General features: G+C 50.7%; 1 protein-coding gene across 1 annotated transcript in view; it reads right to left on the bottom strand.

Moving 5' to 3' along the window:
• The window catches only part of ASTN2 (astrotactin 2), a 352,354-nt gene that overhangs the window by 261,310 nt on the left and 66,086 nt on the right, over positions 1-24,958 (bottom strand). The window contains 1 exon segment of the mRNA XM_036393845.2: positions 5,120-5,504. Within this exon segment, the coding sequence (XP_036249738.2) occupies positions 5,120-5,504 (385 nt within the window).

A 24,958-nucleotide genomic window follows, 5' to 3' on the forward strand; every position in this document is an offset into this window, starting at 1 on the left:
ATTATCAGGCCAGACACCCAGTTCCTGTTGCCTGAGTGCTGTCCCTTCTCCAGCATGGAGAGCAGCACCATCACCTGTCCACAGCGAGGGCATCACCCCCAAATCACACCCATCTCCAAATCTCACCTCCAAGACACTTATCAATGAATGGCAACTCTAGGGAACAGCTTGACTACCTGCCCTCCTCTTGCACAGCTCAGCCCCCAAAATGTCCCTTTCCACATCCCCAACATCCTGCCCTCCAGCCACAGCACTGCCTTACCTCTCCCCAGAGGAGTCTCCACTGGAAGGAAAAACAATTCTGAGATGCAGACACCAGAACAGCTCCTCCAGTGCTGGTGGGGGCATAGGAAGTCTCTCTTGCCCTCATCAGGATCCATCCCCTGCTTTTTGCTGTCACCTCAAAGCCATTTGTCTTCCCTGCCTAAATCCCTTCTCCCACAGTTCTCCTGGGCTGCACCACCCTTGGCTGGGAGCCTGGGGGGACCACAAGCCCTGACATCAGCAGTTCCCAGTATTTCCTTATGCTGCCCTGCCTGCTCTCTGCCTTGGCTCCCTCTCCAACCCCTGGACCATTAAATGACATGGCCAGGGCTATCAGAGCAGCCAGTGGCAGAGTGGAGCTGGATCCACATCTCCAGGTGCACTCTAGGAGCCAGTTCATCTTTCAGGAATGCTCAAAAAGCATCTCACTACCACTGCTGAAAAAAGCATCCATGGATTGAGTAAGAGAAACTTCAGAGGTTTACCTGAGCCAACACAGCAGGGGAGAAGTAAGTCCAGGAGAGGAATTCAAGATGAGTGCCCAACCACAGCTTTGATATGCCCATGGTATTAATCATTGGAACCATCAGTAATAAGTCCTGGCTCCTGTCTAGACTTGGAGGCCATACCCAGACTGCAGAGCCTGTGAAGCCAACACAAAGGCCTGCTTGAAATGTTCTTTTTTCAAACATGAAAGAACCTGAGAAATAAAGATGGGTCCTTTGTTGCAGGAGTGGAATTGCAGACAGTCGATTTTCAAGTCTGATTTCTCCTCAGTTTTCACCAGGCAGAAGTTCTATTCCTTGCTGATCCTTAGGAGATTTGGTTTGGCAAAATCTTCTCTGAGGAACTTGTGGGTAATTCCATACTGAGGTTGCTGGGCTTTAGCTTTGTTTGCCAACTCCATCGCTGTGTATCCAGGCAGGGATGGAGCAGTGCCACCTGCAATGGACTGGGCCCAAAGTGCCTCCAACAGGACTTGGTGGCAAAGAGAAAGGGCTCCTGCTGCTGTAGGATGAAGCTGTGTCTGTGAGGATGAGAGCTGTGTGCATTAAAAGAGAAAAGCACGTGAGGAATTCCCAGAGGGATGGAGCTTGAGTCCATCTGCTTGGGAAAAGCAGGAGAGCAGAACTCATGAGGAGCATGGACTGGAAACTCCACAGGGAAGTGAGGACAGAGGAGGTGAGGAAGTGACAGCACCTGCACAAATCCACCCAAACTCCCATAACCACTGAACCCCATGTACATACTGGGGCTGAGTTCAGAGAGGGAGGGTCTCCCCAGCAAAGACCAAGACCCCAGAAACTGCACCCCACACCACAGACCCCACCTGGCACCATGCACACCCATGAGCACAGAACCCCAGAGACCTGTTCATTGCCAGAGAGAACCCAAACCCACGAGGAGACAGAGCAGTCCCTGCTCCATCCCAGCTCAGGGGATCCTTCTGGATAATTAGGACAGCCTGGCTATTGCTTCCTGCCTCGCTCCATTTCATTTTATTATTAATAAAAAAAAAAAAAAAAAAGACTACTTTTCTACTTTTCTTCCTAAACTGCCTTGGATTTTTCTTCTGTCTAAATTCATCTGGGCTCTGTACAATGTCACCAGGTCAGCTTGTGCTCCTGCTGCAATTCTAATTTTGTCAGCTTTACATTTTCTAGGCAGTTGGGAGATTTTTCTTTCTTTGCTCTCTTTTTTTTTTTCCCCCAAGTCAAAAATGATTTTGCATAACAGTAATAACATTAATGGCCCTGCACAGTGCATCCAGATTACAACTGCAGCTAGGGAGAAATAAACATCTCATCTTTGCCCTGCTGTTTATCTCCCCACAGCAGAGCCTGGTATCAGGTCAGAACCTGTAATTTCATTAACTTTATCACTCAGACACGCTTGTTGCTAGATGTCATTATTCAGCACATCACTCCTGTGTTTTGTTTGTGCTGGGATTCACTTCAGATGCTCTGCCACCACACGGGAGCATCCCTCCCATCCACATCACTGCCTGAGCTGGGGAGGAAAGTTTGGCTTGCTGAGCTGTGATCTGCAAAACATTTGTGCTGCTCTGGCCTCCTGGGCAGGGACTGCACAGAGCAGAGACATCCAGAGCAATTCCCTGCCTCATTCCCTGACTAGATACATCCAGAAGTGGTGAACAACAACAAAAAAAAAATTAAAAAAAAAAACACAAAGAGAAAAAATGATCCAACAGACACCAAGAGTGGGGTGTGCAAATCCCCAGTGCTGGGAAGAGCACCTGCAGTCAGACAGGGCCCAGCACAGGGGGAAGCTGCAGCACAGGCAGCTGGGGGGTGAGCAGAACTGCTCCATCTCCATTGGATTTGCCATCCCTGGTAATTAATGCTGGGAAGTGACACTTGAAAGAGCCTCTGCTGACAGCCCCTGTGACGAGAGCGTTTGGAGCCCGCTGACAAGTCCCAGCTGATGCCTTATCACAAGGCAGCTCAGCAAGGAGAGCTTTTCCCATAGGAGCTGGTGGATTCCCTGGGATGCAGGCACAGCTCCACAGCCATCCCCAGTGAGCACAACGAAACCTGGCAGTGCCAGCTGGGCACCAGGGAAAGGCTGATCTCGCTGTGGCACTACAGCCACGCTCCAGCTGGGTGTCCCTTAATGCCTCCACCTTCAATCCAGCTGCAAAGCCAAGCCCAAGCAGAACTGGCTTCCAGTCCCTGGGGATCTCCAGGTACCTGGTGTCTGCTCACACCAGCTGCAGCTTCTCCGCCCCACATGCCCCATCCCCACAGGAACCCAGCTGTGACTGCTGCTCGTGTGCAGGGAGCAGCATGTCTGAGCCACCACATTTCTCCTGCCTGTGCCACCAGGTCAGAGTGGAAAGCCCACAGCACATCTATTTATATCTGCAGTCTAGAAACCCTAGATCTGAACCACAGCCACCTCATCCTGGGCAATGCAGGCTCTAAGCAGCTTCAGCAGGGAGGAGTAAGCAGCACAAACCATAGCTTGGCTCCTTGAGCAGAGCCTCATCCAAGAGGGAAAAGTGCCCATCTGGGAGGAAGCATACGGTGAAGTGGCACAGTGTGGAAGGATCAGACTAGGCAAGGCACAAACCTGCCTCGATCCAAGGCACAAAGCCTGACAGCATCACAAGCAAAGCTGGTGGGAGCATTTGGGAACACCTCTCCCAGCTCAGGTATCCCACAGGCAGCTTCCAGCTTGGGGCAGGGGGTTCAGTCTGTGTAAATTCATTATTGCCAGCTCCTGAAGCCCTTGGATAGTTTAATATTCTGCTCTAGATCTTGTTTGCTATTTTGTTTTGAAGAGCACTGAAATGCAGTTACTGCTGTCTTCCCCACTCACACAACTCTAAATAATTTATAGAAAAGCAAAACAAAGAAGAGAATATGAAAGAAGAAAGAAGGTAGCTCGGTTATGAGATATGAAGGCTTTCATTTGTTCATTCTCACTGAGCAGAGGGTTGAGGAAACAACTCTTAACCCCATGGGCTGGTAACAGCCAGACACACACCAAGAGATGCCAACAGGGATGCTCAGAGCAGCACTCGAGGATGGCAGATTGATCCCTGGGCACCTCCAAATCTGTTTGAGCAACAATCCCCATCACAATCAGCACAGTCTTGTTTAAAAGGGGAAAGAGTAAAGAGCATTTTAAGGGTGGAAGATTATCAACCTCAGCCACCACTTATGACCATCACAGGGGCAGGGAGCTGCTTTCCAGACACACTGCACCACCTAGGCTATCCCTGGCTCCTCCATGGAGACAAAGAGAGTCCTTGTCCCCATCCTTGCCACTGTGGCTGCTAGGTCTGTCTGGAAAGCCCTCACTAGAAAGGAAAGATGGTTCAGCACCACACCAAGATCCCTTTCCTGCACAGAGCAAGCCAGCACATCCCTTCCTCGCTCCTGCTGGAGTCACTCACAGCACTAATATGCTTTGCTTTTGTTTATTCAAATGCATTTTTACTGTGCATTGCAGGTGAACAATATTAAATGGCTCATAATAACATTTCAATAAGCAGAGGTGGGTGTAGCAGCTTCTGACAGACAGATTTTCCAAATGCAAGCAATCAAGCACGCCTCAGCCGAAATCCCCTGGGGAACGCGCCGCTCCCTGTCAGAGCTCAGTGCATCCCTCTGGGTGTCAGGACTCAGTGCATCCCTCTGGGTGTCAGAGCTCAGTCCATCCCTCTGGGTGTCAGAGCTCAGTGCATCCCTCTGGGTGCCCAGAGTTGCCAGGACCCTGCCAGGGGGCTCAGAGACCCTGGCACACGGCCCAGAGAACCTGGGGATTGGATTGTGATCCCTGGAGCAAATTACCACCTTTGTATGAGGAACTGAAAGTCACAGAAGTTTGAAATAGTATAATAATAAAATTATCACAGGGTGAAAATGTAGATTTGAGGGTTTTTGGTATGGGGGTTTTGGGGACAAGATGGAGGAACTTGGGCGTGTCCAGCCTTTCTTCTTCTTCTTCTTCTTGTTCTCCATTTTCTGCAGTGATGGTGGCACTTTGGGATTAGTTTAGAATAGAAGTGCACTGTCTAACATAGGTGATAGGTATTGGGAATTAAGTGTCAATATGTTCTATGTAGTTTGTAGTATAAAAGGACAACACCACCCTTGGGGCGGTCAGAGTGCCTGTGGCTGCCCTGCTGAGCAGATCTCAGCTGGGCAGAAAGAAAATTTTATAGATAAGAATTAATAAACAACTTCAAGACCAAAAACTGAAGAGCTCTGACTCGTTCTTCAGACGTGTGGGCCGAAACAGAGACCATTCCCACATCTCAGGGCAGCAATTAACAACCAAAAACCCGAGAGCTCCCCAGCAGAGCGGAGAGAGAAAAGCCACAAACCTTTCTTCTCGTAGTCAGGCTTCTCCTCCCCTCCCCTGCCCAGGCTCTCCAGCGTCCTTGTCACCTGGCTGCCAAACTCATCCTCCCTGGCGCTGGGCTCTGCCCGCCGCGGCGTCTCCTCCTCCTCCTCATCCTCATAGTCGTCCAGGATGGGCGTCTCGCGGATGGGCACGCCGATGACGGAGTTGTGGGCCTGCAGGCGCGAGTTGCGGAAGCTCTCGCGGGCCTGGGGCCCCAGCAGCACCGAGGGGATGTAGTGGATCTCGTGGGTGGCCTCGGTGCTGGCGCTCTTCTGCGGGATGCGGCGGCGCTTGTGCCAGCGGCGCTGGGCGTACAGGGCCACCATGAACACCAGCAGCAGCAGCAGCAGCGCGATCAGCCCGCCCTGCAGAGAGAGCACAGCGCACTGTCAGGGGGGCACGGGGGGGTGAGGGGGAGCTGCAGGGTCCATAGAATCACAGAATGGTGGGTGGATGAGATCCTAAAGCCCATCATTCCACCCCCCTGCCATGGGCATGGACACAGAATTCACAGAATTCACAGAATCACCAGATTGGAAGAGATCTTCAAGATCATCAAGTACACCCCAACCCCTCAACTCAACCCTGGCACCCAGTGCCACATCCAGGCTTTGTTAAACACACCCAGGGATGGTGACTCCACCACCTCCCCAAGCAGCCATTCCAGAACTTTATCACCCTTTCTGTAGAAAACTTTTTCCTGCTATCCAACCTAAATTTCCCTTGGTGCAGCTTGAGGCTGTGTGCTCCGGTTCTGAGGATGCAGCCCAGCCCCAGCTGAGCACAGGCACCTTTCAGGAGCTGTGAGAGTGATGGGGGCAGCCCTGAGTCTCCTTTTCTCCAGGCTGAGCACCCCCAGCTCCCTCAGGGGTTCCCCCCTCTCCAGCCTCGTTGCCTCCTCTGGATGTGCTCAAGCGTCTCAATGTCCTTCCTAAACTGAGGGGCCAGGACTGGACACCATCCACTAGGGCAAGCTTGTTTCACACCCCATCCAAACTTGAACACTTCCAGGGATGGTGCACCCACAGCTTCCCTGGACAGTCTGTTCCAGTGCTTCAGCACCCTCTGATAAACCCCCAGAGCACCCTTCCATCCACAGCCCCTGAACCACACACAGGTGGGTTCCTGGAGCAGCCACCTCCCAGGTGTGAGGTCATGGGCAGGTAGATGAGGATGCCAGGGGTGGATTTCAGCTGGGAATAGCACAGTGACACCCCCAGCTCAACTCTGACCATTCTCACAGGGACTTTGTTCTTCCCGCCTCACTCCTTGGGACCCCCAGGACCCCTACATGGGAAAAAGGGAATGGGGATGATCACACTCCACCAAACTCATTAAAACAATCCAACCATCACCCAGGAGCAATAAAGCCTTAGCAGAGACACACATTTCCCAAAAATGCTGGTGCAACAAATGGCCCCTCACAGGCAATGCTCCCAAGGCATGATTACCCCAGCTCCAACATTTTTGCTCTGGTTTCCCTGTGGTTTCAAGATCAGCTGCAGAGGTGGGGCACAGCACAACATATTCCAGACTCAGACCTTCTCTACTAAGCTCTTGTTTTTCCTCTCCTAAAAATTTTATTCAATACAGCTCTCAAAAAAGTTAACATCAAAAATAAAAATCTTTAACAAAAAAAAAAAAAAAACAAAAAACAAAAAACAAACAAACAAACAAAAAAAACCACTTCCAAATATCTGTATGTACATGGAAGTAGCACATCCTCTCAAGGGAGCCTGGCTAGGGAGTAGCACAGGGAGCCAGCCCTGCCTCTGGCTGCTCTGGAAGTTAAATTCATCCCCATACACACAAGAGCTGTGTCTGTGCCAGCTCCCAGCCTCTTAATCTCTGCAGCATCAGAGCAATTTTATCCCGTGGCAGACAAGCAAGGCAGGGCATGTAAATCAGGAGCAGCACGGGCGACCAGGGCTTTGCAGCATGACAGGAACAGCCAGGGCAGGGCAGGCCTTCCTTGGGCACCTGGGATGCCACGGCCCGGAGCTGCACCCGAGCTCTGCAGCAGAGCAGAGGCGTGGAAATTCCCTCTGCATTCCATACAAAGCACCGGGCTGCACCTGGAGCACGGCTCTGACTCCTAAACAGGAGCAGCTGTAAGGAGGTGAGTCGCTCTAGGACACAAAATAAAATGATGCCGACACTGGAACCTCCAAGGTAAAATGAGGGCAGTTTATGTTCTGACTCCAACATTTATAGATTTCCAAAAGTGACAGTGGATTGGAGGGCGACAGTGCCACCTCTCCAATGACACTGGACAAACCAACAGTCCATCAAATTCGTCCTCCTCCAGAAAAGATTGTAAAACAATAAGTTATATCCAGAAAAGCGCGTGAGAAAGCTAGTTACAAGAATGTAAACATCAGAAGGCTTAGAAGAATTTAAAAAACCAGGGTGACAGAGGTGGCAGTGGAAAGTTTCACAGGATGAGCTGCCTCAGGAGATGTTTCCCTGCACCACAACCTGCCACAGAGGGGGCCCAGCCCAGCATGCCCCACATCAGGATCCCCTCCTCTCCTGAAAATTTTCCTAAGAGATGCAGGACTCAGGGGTTCAGACACTGCTCAGCTGGAGCTCCCCAGTTTGCACGATGAGCACCATCAGGAAAGGAGTTTTGCTGTCCAGAAGATCTCAGGGATCCCTGCATGGCAGAGGGGCAGGGCTTGGTGAGCTGCCCAGGTTTGTGTCCTGCAGTACCAGGACACTTCAAGGACCAGAGGGATGGAGACCTATTGCAAATCAACAGTGACTCCAGCGTTGGTGAGGGAGAGAGAATGACTCCATGGATATCAGAAGGCGAATTAATTACTTTATTATACTATATTATTCTATACATCTAAAAATGAATCTGCCAAGCACTCAACCTCACACACACTGCAAAGAATCTCGTGACTGTCACCCAACAGTCCTGACACACACACACCCCTGGCTCTGATAGGCCAAGGAAACAAAGCACCATCACTCTGGGTAAGCAATCTCCACTTTGGCACAAACACAGGCACAGCAAACGATAAGAATTGTGTTTTCTTTCTCTGAGGTTCAGGAAATGTGAATCCCAGAAATATTCTTGGGAAGATGTGCCTTGCTTTTCTCTGTGAAGAGAAATGTGGGCCAGCAAAGACCCACCATGGCCTTCCATGCCCAGAAACAAGAACCAGCATGGACACCTCAGCCCGGGAGAGCAGACAGGAGTTTCCTTGGATTTGCACAGTGCCTGATGCATGGAGACCTCAGAGCATCACAGAGCCACCCACACCCCCTGGCATCTCCTCAGAAATCCAGTTTGCAGGAGAGAAACCATGGCACACCAGAAAGGAGGACAGGCCAGGCTACAAGGACACAGCAGGGCCACAAACTTCAACACAACAAACCCCACTGCAAAACCAGGTCTGGATCATGTGCCAGCATCTTTACAGCAAAGAGAGGGTTCTCATGGTCCAGAAGGGCTTCAGAACACTTCTGGATGTGATTGCTGGGAAAAATCTTCTCCAAGGCCTTCACCAACAAATCCCTGAGCTGCCCAGCTGGGTATCACTCACTCCTTTGTGCACTCTGCTACTGGAAAGGGCTGCAGGGCAGAGCACTCTGCACCCCTGGGCACACAGGCACTCACCCTCCATGGAAAAGCAAAACCAGAGACATCCCAGATGCTCAGAAAAGGTCAGAGCGACAGAAAAAGCCTTGCAGGAGGAGCAGCTGTGCCAGCTGGAGCCAAGGAAGGGCTTTAGGCACCCCTGGCAGGCCTGGGGCTGTGGCTCTTCCTGGCTGGGCTCAGCTTACATTTACCCCTGGGAAATGTCCTGGAGACAATAAACCTGTTGGCAGGTTTATTGTCAAAAATAGATTTTTGGGGTTTTAGAAAGGGGGCTCAGGGTCCCAAGATGGAGGAATTTGGGTGTGCCCTGTCCTTCTTCTTTCTTCTTCCTAGCTCCCATCTTCTGGGTGATGCTGGCACTTTTAGATTGGTTTAGAGTAGAAGCTCACTGTCTAACACAGGTGATAGGTATTGGGAAGTTATAGTAAATATTGTACACGTAGTTTTTAGTATAAAAGTTAACATCGCCTCTGAGGATGGTCAGAGTGCCTCTGTCTGACCTGCTGAGCAAACCTTGGCAGGCCAGAGAAAGAATTTTATAGATAAGAAACAATAAACAACCTTGAGAATGAGACCAGAAGAGTTCTGACTCCTTCTTTGACTGCTGGGCTGGGAAAAGAGACTTTCTAACACATCTCAGGGTCACTGTGAGCAGCAGAGCTTCTGAGAGGCTGGGAATCTTTATTTAAAGATCTTTCTGCTTGGGAAGACCTACAAGAAGACATAAAGAGGTTCCTGGTGTGCCGTTCGCCCTCTGACTCAAGAATGACAGGGCTGGCTCAAGGAAGCCAAGGGCTCCCAGCCCAGCTCCAGCTCCCACATCCTTAGGGGATGAGCCAGAGATCTCTGCTCTGCCGATGTCCCCTGAGAAAGGCTGGGGGTGCCTGTGCCAGCCCCTTGGGTGAGCACCAGGGGCTCATGACAGGCAGCTCAATTTCAACATGCTCCTTTAGTCCCTGACCCCTTCCTGGCAGCTGCTTGTTTAACAACACCACACATACCTGGAGAGCTTCCTGGGGAAAAAAGGGGGGGAAAAAAAAATAGTCAAACTTAGGAGGCGTTCAAGCCAGCCTCATTTTAATCTATTTTTCGTGTTAAATTATCCAACTGAGGGAGCGGGAGAGAGAAAGGGGAAAGAAGGGATAATATGAGAAATGTTTTATTTGACAACGTGTCATTGGGAAACTGATTATTTCTGTCTCCGAGCTTTTTAATATTCCCAAACAATGGCCGAGCCGCGTGGGGATTTGGTATTCTAAGGCTGGATTTATAATACTCTGTTCTGCAGTGATAAGAACACGGGCCTTTAATCCTCTGAGCTGTGAACATGCATATTCTCCCACGTAATGTCCTTCCTGCCACGCTCCTGCTGCCCTGGGCTGGCCAAGCAGGGGCCACCAGCACCAGAACATTGCCAAGGCCCACAGGAGAGGAGAAGGAAAAAATGGTGAAGGTGCAAATATTGACTTAAGAGTAGCAAAAACAGTTATTACAGAAGGGAGAAGGAAGATGGGGGAGAAGAGGGATGGTGGGAACAACCCATGTGTGGAAAGAACTGCAGGGCTTGTGGCACCAGAGCAAAGCTCAGCTGAAGCTGAAGAGCAGCAAGGCTGGTGTTGGAAAATTCCAGGAAATTCCTCTGGCTGCCCTGGAGGACTCGAGACCCTGCCAAGGGTCTCAGAGACCCTGGCACAGAGCCCAAGACCCCTGTGCTTTTGATTTAGCCCTTGGAAAAAACAATTACCAACCTTTATATGAAGAATTACAAGTCAAGAGAGTTTAAGTAGAGTAATAGTTGGTTTGTCACGGGGTGAAAAATAGATTTTTGGGGTTTTGGAATGGGGGCTTGGGGTCCCCAAGATGGAGGAATTTGGGCATGCCTTGTCCTTTTTCTTTCTTCTTGATAGCCTCCATCTTCTGGGTGATGTTGGCACTTTTAGATTGGTTTAGAGTAGAAACTCACTGTCTAACATAGGTGATAGGTATTGGGAAGTTATAATGTAAATAATGTACACGTAGTTTTTAGTATAAAAAGATAACACTGCCCTGAGGACAGTCAGAGTGTCTCTGTCTGTCCTGCTGAACAGACCTCAGCAGGCCAGAGAAAGAATTTTATAGATAAGAAACAATGAACAACCTTGAGAACGAGACCAGAAGAGCTCTGACTCCTTCTTTGACTGCTGGGCTGGGAAAAGAGACTTTCTAACACATCTTGGGGTCACTGTGAGCAGCAGAGATTCTGAGAGGCTGGGAATTATTTGCAGCCCAGAAGGAAAATCAATGGGAGAGGCCACCCTGAAGCCCAAGAGATTGGCCCCTCACATCAATTATGAAGGCTGCCAAGCTGTTGGATTGGAGGGCTGTCACTCTGTAGGAGCCTCTGAGATGCTGAACAATTTCTGGGCAGCAAGAAGATGCATTGCTGCTTTGAACACAGCCCCCAGCCTGCCCTACCAAGCCAGAGAAAGACAAGGGAGTCCCACTGCTGCTCTGGAGTCCAGAAAAACTTCCTTGTAGCAGCCTCTGGCCTTTCCAGCTCTGCTCCCCACAGTGGTGGGATGTGCTGTGATCCCTGGCAGGAAGCCCCTGTCCCTGCAGTCACACAGTGACAGCCCAGCTGATCAGAAGTCAAGCCCTGACAGTCTTCCAGCTGCCACACCAAAAGGGCTGAAGTCACAGAAGAAAATCCCAGGGCTGGGATAGTTTGGGCTCTTATACCACAGCATCCCTTGTGTAGGTCAAAGCAAACCCAGTGCTAAACAGCACAGCACTTAAATCTGTGCTGACCTGGGCACCTTCCTCCCAACACCAACACAAGTTTTTGTCCTCAGGCAAGAATATCCCTCTTTATTTCCTAACTTGAAGCCATTTATTGTCCAACACTGGGCTGGCAACCAGCCCCATGGCTACTGAGCTGCTGCTGGATGGAGCAGGGCTCCCACAGCCACATGGCTCCAAGGACAGTCCCCAGGGCTGCCCAAGGGTGCCCCATGGGCTGAAAGAGCCCCCAGTGCTGGAGCATCTCATCCCCTGCACCATCCCAGCAGCTGAATTAAGGTGAGCAATCAGGTCCAGCAATAACACACAACCCTCGGGGCTCTTCACGCTGTGTACTTTTCCTTTCTTTCCTTTTTGGCTGTAAAGGTAATTAAACAACACTAGCACAATTTACCAAGGGGTGTAGTGGATTATCCATCACTGTCAATTTTAATTTTTTTTTTAAATAAGCCTGGATGCTTTTTTGAAAAGTCATACTTTATTTCAAATGAGAAATAGAGGCTTCAGGGCATTCTTGCACCCTGTGTAGCTCTGAGGGAGCAGCAGATGATCCCATGGTGCTATCTTGAATTCCCCTCACCCAACAAATGATCCCACAGTCCTTTCTTGAATTCTTCTCACCCCAATTTTGGCTTTCCCACAATTCAGCTCCACAGCATCTTATCTCTCATCTGGGGAACTTCATCCCCTCCCAGGCAAGCCAGACACACAAAGCACCACCAGACCCTGGATGCAAAGAGAGGTCAGGCAGAGCCCACCCCCATGCACAAATCACAGCCAGTCCCTGCCAGCCCAGACTCCACTGCAGCAGTGATGAGTGGGCACCAGGCAGGGAAACTGAGGCACAGCATGGGCGGGGGAGCAAGGACAGACAGCAAGCCAGCATGAAGGCTAGAGAGGAAGAGACAAACACCAAGATTAAAATATATACATATATGTACTCCAAAGAGATCTGGATCCAGTCCTCACTCCAGAGCAGTCAACCCCCACCTCTGTCTCTAAGAGACAGCGATGATACACAGGGCAAATCTCCTAAAATCCAACATTTTCTCCCTGTACATTTCAAATCCCCACTGCAGCACAGCTTCACCAAGGTGCCTAACCACACACTCAGCTTTAAAAATGTGTTTAATTCCCATTACAGTCCATGAGCCTAGAGCACACGCCTCAGCGCCTTGCTGAGCAGGGACAGCTCCTTGAATTGCAGCCCAAGGAGAACTGCACATGACATCTCTTTTTTCCCTTCTTCCCACAGCTCACCACCTCACTGAGCTGCAGATATGACTGGGGCACTGCCTTCTGGGGGTGTTGTTATCACAACTGCGTCACCTGAGGTGACAGCACCCCTGAACCACCCTCTCTGAATGGGTGCAAGGAGCACAGGATGTGGCCCAGGGGTTTGAGAGGAAGGGCTCCCACAGGATGGCTCCATCCAGACCCTGCAGATCCTCCTACCATGCTGTACATCCACACTCAGGGCATAAATTTCATAGCATATACAGTCCTGTAAAGTACAACACACACACAAGCAATGAGAGTTACAGTTGCTGTGGGAACAATAACTTTAAAATCTCTGACTCTTCCATGATAAAAAAAAAAAGAACAAGTCAGACAAGTCACATTTTCATACAATTTTTTTTTCTTTTAAAGCCATGCTCAGTTTTGTTTTGCTGTTTCATCCAAGAAGGGAAACAAAAGAAGGAGTGAACCTGCCAATCAGGCTTTCTGTGCTGCTCAGACATGCAATGTGATGTTCCAGTAAATGTTTATTTGAAAGGTCTCCCAGGCACTGGCTGTGTGCAAGCACCAAAACACACAACCCTCAATCACAGTCAACGTGCCTGCGTGTCCCGAACTGCACATCTCGCTAGGATAACAATTCAAAATAACTCCTAATCCATTTTTATTATGTAAAAAAAAGGCATTTATTTGCAGCGAGCTGAAAGAGGAGGGCTGGAGGTGATTTTATTAAGTACCTGATTGCTGGCTCTTTTTAAAGCCGGGGCTCAGATTGCATAAATTGTGATTTTAATGCGCGCTAAACGGTTCACCGAAATGGGCTGACCTGCTAACCCAGAGCCTGCCCTCAGAGAGGGGAGCTTTTAAAATTCATAAGGTCTCCTGCGCTTGCGCTCATGTTTTCCTAATGTGGGCAGCACAAAGCTGAGACAAAAACAAAAGATTTTCCTTTCCCCCTGAGGAGTTTGAGTTACAGAGCCCCAGTCCTGCTCCACGCTGAGCCAACAAGAGACCCCTGCACGTGTTCACCCCACTCAGCTCATTTCCACCCCACTCTCAGCTGTGTGTCAGCCCTGTTCCAAAGAGGAGGGGAAATTCGCTTGAATTAAGGAAAAACTACCTGGATTTTCAATAAAAGAGGCCACCTCACCCACAGTAAGTGTCTCCCGCTGCTGGTGAGGTTTTACGGACCAGGACAATGTGCTGCAGGCTGAGTGTGCCCACGGTTGTGGCAACACAAAAAAGCACCTCCCAATTATGCACAGGGCTAAAGGAAAGTCCCTCAGGTGAACTTTGAGGGGGACCTCAGTCCCTCCCTGACACAATGTCCCTCCCTGCACCATCCTCAGCACAGAGCCCAAACCCTGACTGTCCCCAGGAGCTCAGCTCAGGTGTGGAGCATCCCCTGCCACAGCCAGCCCAGCAAAGGCAGCTCCTGCCAGGGAAAGGGCGAGTGGGAGCCCACCCAAACTGACTGTGTGTGGCCCTGATACCTTCCCAGCTGAGAGGGAAAAGCAGTGGAGCCCTCCAAGGTTCAGTTTAAGCCTGGTTTCACTGAATCCACCATAACACCTCCAGAGATAGAAGGCACGTGCTGTGGGACCTCCCAAAGTCACAGCCACTGCAGGATCCCTGACCTCCCCAGCCCTTCCCAAACAAAGGTTTAGCAAATGCTAAAAGAAAGGTTTCAAATGAGGAGGATTATTACAATATCTGCCAGCACAGCGTTTGCTAGCAAGTAATGAAATATAATTAAAAGTAAAGAACACTTGTCAGATAAATGACAAACACGTAGTGCTGTTGCAAAAGTACCTTTGCTTGTTTTTTTTAATAACTGTGTTTATCCGCTTCCTCACTAATTTGCAAAAAAATGCAGTTAATTCTCAGTGGATCTCACAACCATTAGTGCGAATTAATGCTGTTCCCACTGTATATTCTGCATATATTAGAAAAAAGATTAATCTAATAAGAGATGCACATCTCTGGGTGAGGGAACACGAACACCATTCACATTGTGCCTGCAGCTCCTGAGAGGGACAGGGTACAGCACCCGTTCTGCTCAATTTACCAGCCACTCCTGGGGCTGCCAGACCTTGGCCACTTGTCCAGAAAACATGGCAAAAGTGCAAAAATTCACCACAATTACAGGGACTTCTTAGAGAGCCAAACCCCATTGATGGGCCAGGTCTCCTCTGCTCTGGTTGTGCTGCTGCTCTACTCACAGGGAAGAAGAGAGAGAGAGTGGAAAAGGGGTTTAGCATTCATTTATGGACTTCTCAAATAATTTTTGGAGATGATGAGAAGGTGCTATTGAACACATAGACATGAAGGAAAAAAGCTTGTGGTTTTTTGGGTTTTTGGTTTTTTTTTTTTGGAACAATCCAGCCTATTGTGTAAAAAAAAAAAAACCCAACAGAAATAACAACCCACAAAAAACAAACCCTGCCTTACCATATTTAAAGTGCAAACATTTCAGCATAATGAACATCCTCAGCTGAATGAACACAAAATACAGCTTTCCAGAAGGAGAGGGAGGGTATTCAAACACATTATCAGCGATAAAGCCTCTGTGCACGTGCCCATGTGGCATTTGGCATCTGAAGGTACCATGGAATTCTGGCATCATAAGTCACACTACAGAGTCACACACCACAGCCCCCCAAAGCCTCCACTGGTACCTGGGGCATCACACACCAAAAGGAAAAAAACAAATCAAACCTTAATTTTTATCAATTTTCATTTATGATTTGATAAGAAATTTGAAAACGGTGCTGCCTCCCCGTGTAGAACAGAGCAGGGAGATCCAAGACTTTGGTTTAAAGAGAAGATCCAAGGCCTCAGGAGCCCTGCAAGCCTCCTCTCCCAAAACACCACCGCTATTCCCAGCAGGCTCTTAAAAGCCCAGTTAAATACAGCACTTAACCACACACTTAACTCCCATTAACTTCACTGGAACCTTGCACACAGCTAAAATTTATCCTGTGTTTCAGGGCTTTTTCATCTCCCAGGGCTTTTTCATCTCCCTGACAAGAACTGAGAGTTCCCTCATCCAGCTCTCCATGTGATGCCTCCAAACCACCTCGGGGCTCAGCTCAGTGGAAAAACAAACCCATGGGGATGGGATTTCCTGCTCCACAGCTCCCACACTCACTGCTCACACGAGTCCACAGAAACCTTTTTGTTCCGCAGCACATCTTGATGAAACTGCTCCTTTTTCACCCAGCCCTCTTGCTGTATCAATTAGGAATATAAAAGTATGGGAATTCACAAGATTTTGGGTTTTTTCTTGTTATTTGAAGGGTGTGAGAGCAGCAAACTCTTTCCTAGGGGACAGGGCACCCTGCCACTAGGCTGGGAAAAGCTGCATTTGTATCTCCCAAAGGGCCCTTTGAAGCCCCAGCTCTGAAGAGCTCTGCACATCCTGCTGGGGACAGTCCCCATCCCCAACCTCCTGAAATTCAAGTCCTTTTTTTTTTTTTTTTTTTTTTCCCCCATATGGATGCAGAACATCCAAGTTAACAGGAAGAAAGCAGAGGTGACAGCATGGCAGTGGTGCCACCTGGGTGCCACCACGATGCCATCTTGGTGCCTGGTATGCTACAAGGGTCTGAGACAATCTGAGACTCACACTCTCCGTCCCAGCTGGGAGCAGAGGGTTTGGAGTGGGATGCAGGGATGGAGAAACAAGAGCTCCTTCCCAGATGGAGGGAGGATTGCAGGGCATGGCTGCTACAGCTGCTTCACCAGCTCAGCTGCAGCACACCCTGAGGGCGGTGCTGGGAAGGCTGCAGCCCCCCTCCCCAGGCAGCAGCAGCTGAGGAAGTGCCTGTTTGGAAGTGGGAAAGGATTCATTTCAATTAAACCTGCCTGGTGCTCCAATCGAAACCAATTAATTCTCCCCATCTGAAAGCTGATTAGCTGGGCTATCTGGGTAAATGGATAATAACAGGCTAATAACCCCCTCCCCGTGCACACACCGGGGCTGCTGTCAGGTTTTTGACACAGGTTTTTGACACCCTGTCTCCAGCCTAATTGCAGCATCTGTGAGTAACTGTGGAGCAGATCCCAGCTCCATCCCTGGCAGCAGGCAGGGACCAGGTGAGGGTGCCCACTCCAGAGCCAGTCTGAGATCCCCTTACTGCTCCCAGGCTTCCAAAACTGATCTGGGCAAGGAAAGCTGCTCCTCCAACCCCAAAATCTCCCTGATCCCCCTGGAAGCTCTCCTGGGCACTGGGATGGCAGTTCCCAGCTCTCCAGCCCCATCCCTTCCCCTGGCTGTTATAGCCAGTGTTTAACTCTACTGCCCATCTCCTTCCTGACCCTTCTCCTCTGGAATGTTCTCCCACCCAGCACAGCCTGGGACAGACAGAGCAAGGTGCTGAGACTGATGGGCAGAGCTCTGCACCTCACCCCAAACCAGCCCAGCACCCCCACTGAAGCATCCTCCACTAACCCAGGCTCCTGAAGCTGCTCCAAGGCTCAGCCCCTGATGTCCTGAGGGAGTTCAAACAGCTGAACCCAGCCATGGGGATGGCAGCAAGCAGGAGAGAGCAAGGGAGGCACAAAGCCATCCCACCGTGCTGTGACCCTCCTTCCCTCCAGTGCCCATGTCACCACTAATGCCACCTCAGCCCTGGTGGCACAGCCTGACTCTGCAGGTCCCAGAAAAGGGGCAACAGCTGGGCAGCTAATGGCTGGAATTCTCCATCCCTGCTCCCTAGTCTTTTCCTCACACTTGGGAAGTGTTGACTAGCTAAAACCCACTTTTCCAACGATGTATTTTTGGTTAAGAGCGAATGCTGAGCCAAACTGTGAACAGAGAAAAACAAAGACTCAATCCTGCTGCCATTTTCTAATCAAATTTCCTTTTACTAATTTGACAGGCCTGTTTTGCAAATTTAAATGTAAAGCTAAAATGAAGTTAGATCCCACAGCTAAATGGGAATGGAGACAAAATGTTTAAAATGGAGCTAATAAAGTCCTTCTGCCCACACCTTTGGGCTCACAAATCTCCTCTCCACTCCTTGTTTGTTGAGCACTGAGCTTTAGTTTGCTCACTCCCCCCACCATGCACAGGCATCCCCCAGCATTTTGTTTTTAGATTTCCCTCCTTCCTTCCTGTAGGAGGCAGGAAAACAACTTCCACCCAGCTCCATCTCCTGGATGTGGTGCCTATCCTGAGGAGGCTGGCCTGAGTTCACATCTCATCTAAATTAAGCCCACTTTATTCAATGCTCCCATCTTCAGAAGAGCCCTGCAAAAGAAACAGCTTGGCCTGAGGGGAAGGAATGATTGGGAGATGAAGATCCAGCTCTGTGTGCTCCCAGAGAGGCTCAGCTGGGTACAAGGAGAAGAGGGAGCTCTGGGCTGGAGATGAGCGCCCTTGAGAGGCAGCACTGTCCTGCACAAGCTCCTCCACCTTTCAAACCCTTCCCTTGCTCCAAACAAAAAGCCTCTTACTCCTCAGGGACTCAGCTGTTGTCCTCAACATCTGACCTTCTCTCAGGCTTTCATCACTCAAGAGTGATTTCCCACAGAACAAAAGGAGCCAAAAAAAGAATGGAGTCTCTACTTGGTGCTACAGACAGAACTGCAAACTTGGTGGTTCAGCCTTTCTGGTCCATGGCTGGCATCCTTGGAAAAGCTCCCTCAGGGAGCAGCCCCACTCGTGTTTCATGGCAATGGGACTAGAATAAATCCATAAATCCAAGGATAAATGCAGTAGAGTGTGCTGGGAAGCGCAGAAGAGCAGCACAGTTACTGATCTCAGACCAGGGGCCCTCACACAAGGTGGACTGGAGTGTGGGGTTTAAAACCAGAGGCTGAATGTGTCTTGCACAGACCAAACAGGAGCTCCAGGGAATGAAATCCCAGAACTCAGAGCCTCAGCAATCCAGCAATCCAGATGTCTCCTGTTCTTGCCTCAGGCACCAAATGTCCCTGTCCCTGCAGGGACGAGCTGCTGGACCTGGCATCACAGAGCAGGGTCATAACCCAATGTTCAGAGGGAGCTTGAAAAGAAAAACAGAAGTGCTCAGACCCCTCATTTTCAAAAGCAGCAGCTCTGGTCACCCTCCACCCCTGGGGGGATGCCAGCCTGCATCCCTGCATGCTGCCAGGAGCCAGGGACCTGCAGCGAAATCCTCAGAGCAAAACATTTACAGGAAAAGGGTTTCCATCCATCACTTCAAACCTCCTGCTCATTTAAATCTGCCCAAAAGTTATCTGAAATCCTTGGCTGTCTCAAAGCTGGGCTGGAGGCAGAGCACTGCTGGGGCTGCTGGACCCTGATCCGCGTCAGAACATCGCCCACAGGCACCGGGAATTCTTGCAGAACAGGACACAGAAAGATCCATCACCAGTGACAAAGGGCTATTGATCCTGCCCCAGGGCACTGAGCTGGATTCAATGCCTGCTCCAAATCCCTTCTTCCGCTCCACAGATCCTATGGAAAAGCAAATCTTCATCCTGGAAACCCTTGAGAATGAAGTGCTCCTTTGAGTGTCCTCAGGGATGGCAGTGCCATCGACGGGACAGGGCTGGGACTGTGGAAGGGCTGGGACACTGAAGAAGCAACTCCCCCACTTATAACAAACAAACAATCAAAAAAGGGCAGAACAAAACCCAAAGAAACAAAAGAGTGTCCCCAGGGATGGCAGTGCCATTGAAAGGACAGGGCTGGCACTGTGGAAGGCTTGGGGCACTGAAGAAGCAACTCCCTCACTTATAACAAATAAACAAGCCAAAACCAAACAATCAACAAATAGCAGAACAAAAACCAAAGAAACAAAACCCTGCAGTCACACTTTCCGCAGCCAAACCACTGCAGCATTAACCTGAAAAACTTGTTTAAGAGAACAAGGAGGAAAAGTTCTCAAATGCAGCCTGGGGCGTGCAGGTGAACCTTCCATCCACACCCACAGCCCTGCCTCAGCCACCTCCCAGCCCCAGGGAGCCAGGGCAGCATTCCTGAGAGCAGTGAGGGACACTGAGAGGTGCAAGGAGAGCCAGGGTCATTGGCTCATCCACTCAATGCTCCAGTTTTCAATATTTGCACTGTCAGGATGTTTTCCAAACACAGATAATCGTTTAAACCCAAAACTTCTTAGGAGAGAAAAAACGCATGATTTGCAATTATCCCATTAATTAGGAAAGGAAGAAAGAAGTCCAGAATTTGTCTGCACGAAACAGAAAGGAGCAATGGAGTAGCTACATATGAATGTAGTTAAACTGAAAATTAAAGTCATGGTTCTTATTTCTGTGCATGGCACCCTTCAGATGCCAGCTTGGTAAAAAAAATATATATATATACATATAGCTATATGGAATTTCTATTTCATGGATATACATGAACAGAGACATGGAATATCAAGCAGGGCTCTGGTCTCAGCTGCTGAAGGGTCCTGGTGGGACCAGGGGGCTGAGGGGACCCCAAAGCTGAGATGTTGAACAGGGGAACTGACGTGGGAGCTCACACGAGCTGTGCCACAGAGAAGGTCAGGGAAGCTCGTGGCTGCACACAGGGTGCTGGGAGAGGATGATCTCACCCTTCTCAGCAGTTTTAGGGCTGGTGCATCATCAGCCAGGTCTCCAGCTGCCCTCCCTCCAGGGGACCACAGGATCAAGTGTGTTTTTCTCTGCCATTATACAAGACACGAGCTTGTGCACATCCTCTGATGTGATACAGCTTCAAGGCTACAGGGTCAGCCTTCCAGGGCTTGTCCCAGCTCCCAGAGCCCTTCTCCAGGACAGCCACACTGCTGTCACCTCACTCAGGGAGAGGCTTTTGGGGCAAGAGACCTACTGAGTCATGCAGCAACTGGTAAGACAACCCACCTTTCAAAGTGGTACATCTCCCAGAGAAGGTCAAGCATTCCCAAAATCAGGAAGGGTTTCACACCCAACCCTCCAAATTCTCCATCTATTCATCCTCATGCTCTACTGTTCTCCTGCACCCAGCCCCATTTCTCTCTTGCATTTGCACAAAGCCTGAAATCCCTTCTTGTTTCACTTCAACATCACCATGATCTGTGGGGGGATCACAAGGTCCCCTTCACCTCCCTTCTCAGCAGAAACCCCCCTTGCCTTCCTCTCTCCCTTTTCTGCTCCTCATCCCTCCCCATGCCAATCAAGGATGTTCCACAGCCTTGCCAGGGGCTTTGGGAAGAGCCTGAAGGACACAAGGACAGTTCCTGAAGAGCACCTTGGTACTGGCTACTGCATCAGCTGCTCTCCTGACCAACATCCCACTGCTGCTGCCTGCCTTCTGCAGGATGGGGGAAGCCAAAAACCAGACAAGGAGGACAGGAGGAGAAATATCAGAAATATCTACCTGTCTCCATCTTCCCAGGCCCAGGAACCAACAGAATTTGAGGACAGACACAGCTGCAGCCCTGCAGAATTATTTCTCAAATGGGAGAGCAGGGGATGAGCAAAAGCACCCCAATAACACGAGAGCTCTCCCAGCTTTTTGAAGACATATGGCTCCTCTCCATACTTCAAGCAGTGACTCCTCCACGCTTCCAAATTACAGCTGCCTAAGCTGTTTCTGCAGATATTTCCTCTTTCTATGCAATCATTTGGCTAATAAGATGAGCAGGTTGGGCTCATTTATTTTGGACACTGTTCGTGGGTCATTAGCAGAAAGGCTAATCATGGCATTGGCAGAAAATATCACTTCTGCTTCAGAGCTGGCTGCACAGCACGGGGAGGGGGAGAGAGCAGGAGCCTGACAGAGCCTTTAAAAAAAATAATAATAATACAAAACCCAAGTTGCACTGCTGTAGAAGTGGAATTTTCCTCTGCTGTTTCCCCAGGTGCCTGCTGTTAGGATGAAGGGACAGATTTCAGTGCCCGAGGAGCTCTGAGCTCCCTCTCCCACACACGTGCCACCTCCAAGGGATGCAGAAGGAGCAGAAGGAGGAGAAAGAGGCGAAGGAGCGATGCTGGCAGCAGCAGCCTGGCCTCCCTGAGCCACAGCAGCACAGCAACACATCCTGGAGATGCTCAGCCCTCCGGGGAAGCATCCTCATCCTCGCCCATGGCCAATCCAGGCGGGATGCCAAGAGCCCCAAGGCACCAGAGCCCTTTCTGGGATGGTTTGGGGTTAGCAGAGCACATCAGTTGTGATGCCTGTGCTCTGCCCTGCAGCACCTGAGCGCTAAAATCCACCTACAGAGACATTTAAAAGCAATTTGCATTCAGTGTGAAGGCTGGAGTGCCAGGGGGGATGCAGAACCTCAGGGCGTCCTGAATTTCCAGGAGAAGGGCAGCAAAGCTGAGCCCTTCGTTTCTCTCTTGAGAGGTGACAACAGAAGCAAAGACAAAGTTCTGAAATACCCAAACAGCAGCACTGAGGCTCCCCAGGCTCAGCTGCTGCACAGCCAGCCCTCTCCAAAGGCCCTGGGAGCAGCTCTGCCCTGCGGGTATCGTGCCCAGGCAGAGCACAGGGACACAGAGCTGCTCCTGCTCCACCTCACAGCAGCTGCTGCCTTCACCCACCAGCCTGGCAAAGGCAGAAATGAGGTGTTTGAGGGAACAGCTGGCCAGGACACAGGTTGTGCCCCTCCCCAGTGTGGGAAATTGCCCTATCTCTAGGTCAGAAAAGGGCACAATCCAACCCCCCAGCAGACACACAGCCAGCACGCCTCCTGCTCCTCTCCTCCAGCTTCTGCTGCCCCAGATGTCCCTGCCCTGTGCTGCCAACATTGCCATGACCTTGGCTGCTCTCAGCAGCATCCCTGGGGCAAGCACAGGATGGGGCTCCCACCTCCCCTGGGAAGCTTTCAGCAGATGTCCCTCAAGCCTGTGCTTCCCTCCTGCCCTGCAGCACCACAGCCAGGAGCCCCAGCACAATTCCCAAGGGGTTACAGCAGGAAGGAGCCCCAGGACACCTCCCAAGGGTTACAGCAGGAGGGAGCACAGCACAATTCCCAAGGGTTATAGACAGGAGGGAGCCTCAGGACACCTCCCAAGGGTTATAGACAGGAGGGAGCACAGCACAATTCCCAAGGGTTATAGACAGGAGGGAGCCCCAGCACAGTTCCCAAGGGTTATAGACAGGAGGAAGCCCCAGCACAATTCCCAAGGGTTATAGACAGGAGGGAGCCCCAGCACAATTCCCAAGGGTTATAGACAGGAGGGAGCCCAGCACAGTTCCCAAGGGTTATAGACAGGAGGGAGCCCCAGCACAATTCCCAAGGGGTTACAGCAGGAGGGAGCCCCAGCACAATTCCCAAGGGTTACAGGCAGGAGGGAGCCCCAGCACAATTCCCAAGGGGTTACAGCAGGAAGGAGCCCCAGGACACCTCCCAAGGGTTACAGCAGGAGGGAGCCCAGCACAGTTCCCAAGGGTTATAGCCAGGAGGGAGCTGGGCAGGGTGGCAATGTGGGGAGGAGGGACAGCAGGAATTTATCCCTGGAGTGCTCCAGCTTGCCTTGAGCCACCCATGCTGAGGCTCCTCCTGCTGTCCCCATGGCAGCATCGTGCCAAGGCTCTCCAGCCCCACAGCAGAGCTGGCTGCTCCTGGGCAGCCCCACCACAGAGGGGCAGCTCTGAGGGGCTCTCCAGCCAGAGAAAAGGGAGAAGATGATTTGGGAGCTAATTTAGAGCTTGCATTTCCTAAGTCTTTTCAGCCACCGAGGCTGTTGGCAAGCAGTGTCACAGCCCCTGCCAGCCTCAGCAGCTCTACAATGTCCTTCCCTTGGCAAGGGCAGCAGTGGGGAAAAAATAACACACAAAAAACAAGGGACATGTGATGGAGAGCTTGGCTGAAGGTTCCCTCCCCCCGCCACTGTTGATCTATGTGCCAAGGAGGAAGAGCATGGGGGAAAAAATAAGTTTTAAAATGAAAAAAAAAAACCAAACAAACCAACAAACAAACAAAAAAAAAAAAAAGCCAAACCCCCCACCAAAAAAAAGAAAAATGAAAAAAAATAAGAAAACCAAACCACAGCACTTGTTTTGCTGTTCAGGTTGTGGGGATGGAGCTGTGGCAGGCATAACTTGAAGCCATTGCTTTATTCAGGCCAGGATGAAGCCATCACCCTCCCAGCCAGCAAAGGAAAAGCAAGACAGGAGCTTTCCTTTCTTCCACTTTGGCACAGCCTCTCTGCACCCCACACTGCTGTGTGGAGCCCCCAAAAGCAGGACCTGGCACTCACACCCTGCAGTCCCACAGAGATAAATGATAAATGCTGCTGGGTGCACACTTGGGCTAACAGGATTGAGTGCATGGGGGTGAAAGAGGGATTTTGCCTCAAAATGTCATGGCCCAAAAAGGCAGAGTGGGCAGAGCCTCTCTCCTCCCCAGCATGTGCAGACCCCATGGAGGTGGCTGAGGATGCTCAGGAAGGAGCTCACCAGCACCCAGAAAACACCAAGGGTGGAAAAACTGCTGCTGGAGAGTGGCAGCAGCGCAGGGAATGACAGGATGAGCCCAATTATTTAATTAACCTTTTTTTGTTGTTGTTATTTTCAAAGGAGAAGGGAAGGAAGGAGACCCCAGCCATGCAACCCAGGAACAACTGATGGCAGCACTCACACACAGACCCCCTGTCAGGGTGGCAGCTGAGCTAGGGGGATTCTCCTGAGGAGGGGTGTCCAGCCCCCACAGCCACTGCAGCAGAACAGGTGATGGGAAAACAGCATGGAAAGGGGGGAGACAGGATGGCAGCAGAGACACAAATACCAGCAAAGGCATGGTCAGGTGAAATGTGATTGTTTTGGCAGAAGCACACAGCACATGACTGTCATTGACCTGCTGGTTTTGCATCACATCAGCAAGCTGGGCACCAGCTTCTTCTGCAGGCTCAGCTCTCCCTGCAAAAACACCCTGGGGTGCTCCAGGCAGCCCTGGGAGCTCAGCCTGGGCTCACCTGCACCCTCCAGGCAGCCCTGGGAGCTCAGCCTGGGCTCACCTGCACCTTCCAGGCAGCCCTGGGACCTGGGAGCTCAGCCTGGGCTCACCTGCACCCTCCAGGCAGCCCTGGGAGCTCAGCCTGGGCTCACCTGCAGCCCAGCAGCTCCAGGGTGGGGCATACAGGGATGGAGGCAGTCAGGATCCTAAGGCAGGAGCAGCTTGGTTGAAAAATCTCTCTTTGTGTCACTAAACCCTCCCTGCAGAGCACGCTGAGGCTGCAGAGATGCTCATGTGAAGCCCCTGTCCCTGTCAGGAGAAACACAAGCCATGA

The sequence above is a fragment of the Molothrus ater genome, chromosome 20, assembly GCF_012460135.2.
Source record: "Molothrus ater isolate BHLD 08-10-18 breed brown headed cowbird chromosome 20, BPBGC_Mater_1.1, whole genome shotgun sequence".
NCBI classification, from domain to species: Eukaryota; Metazoa; Chordata; class Aves; order Passeriformes; family Icteridae; genus Molothrus; species Molothrus ater.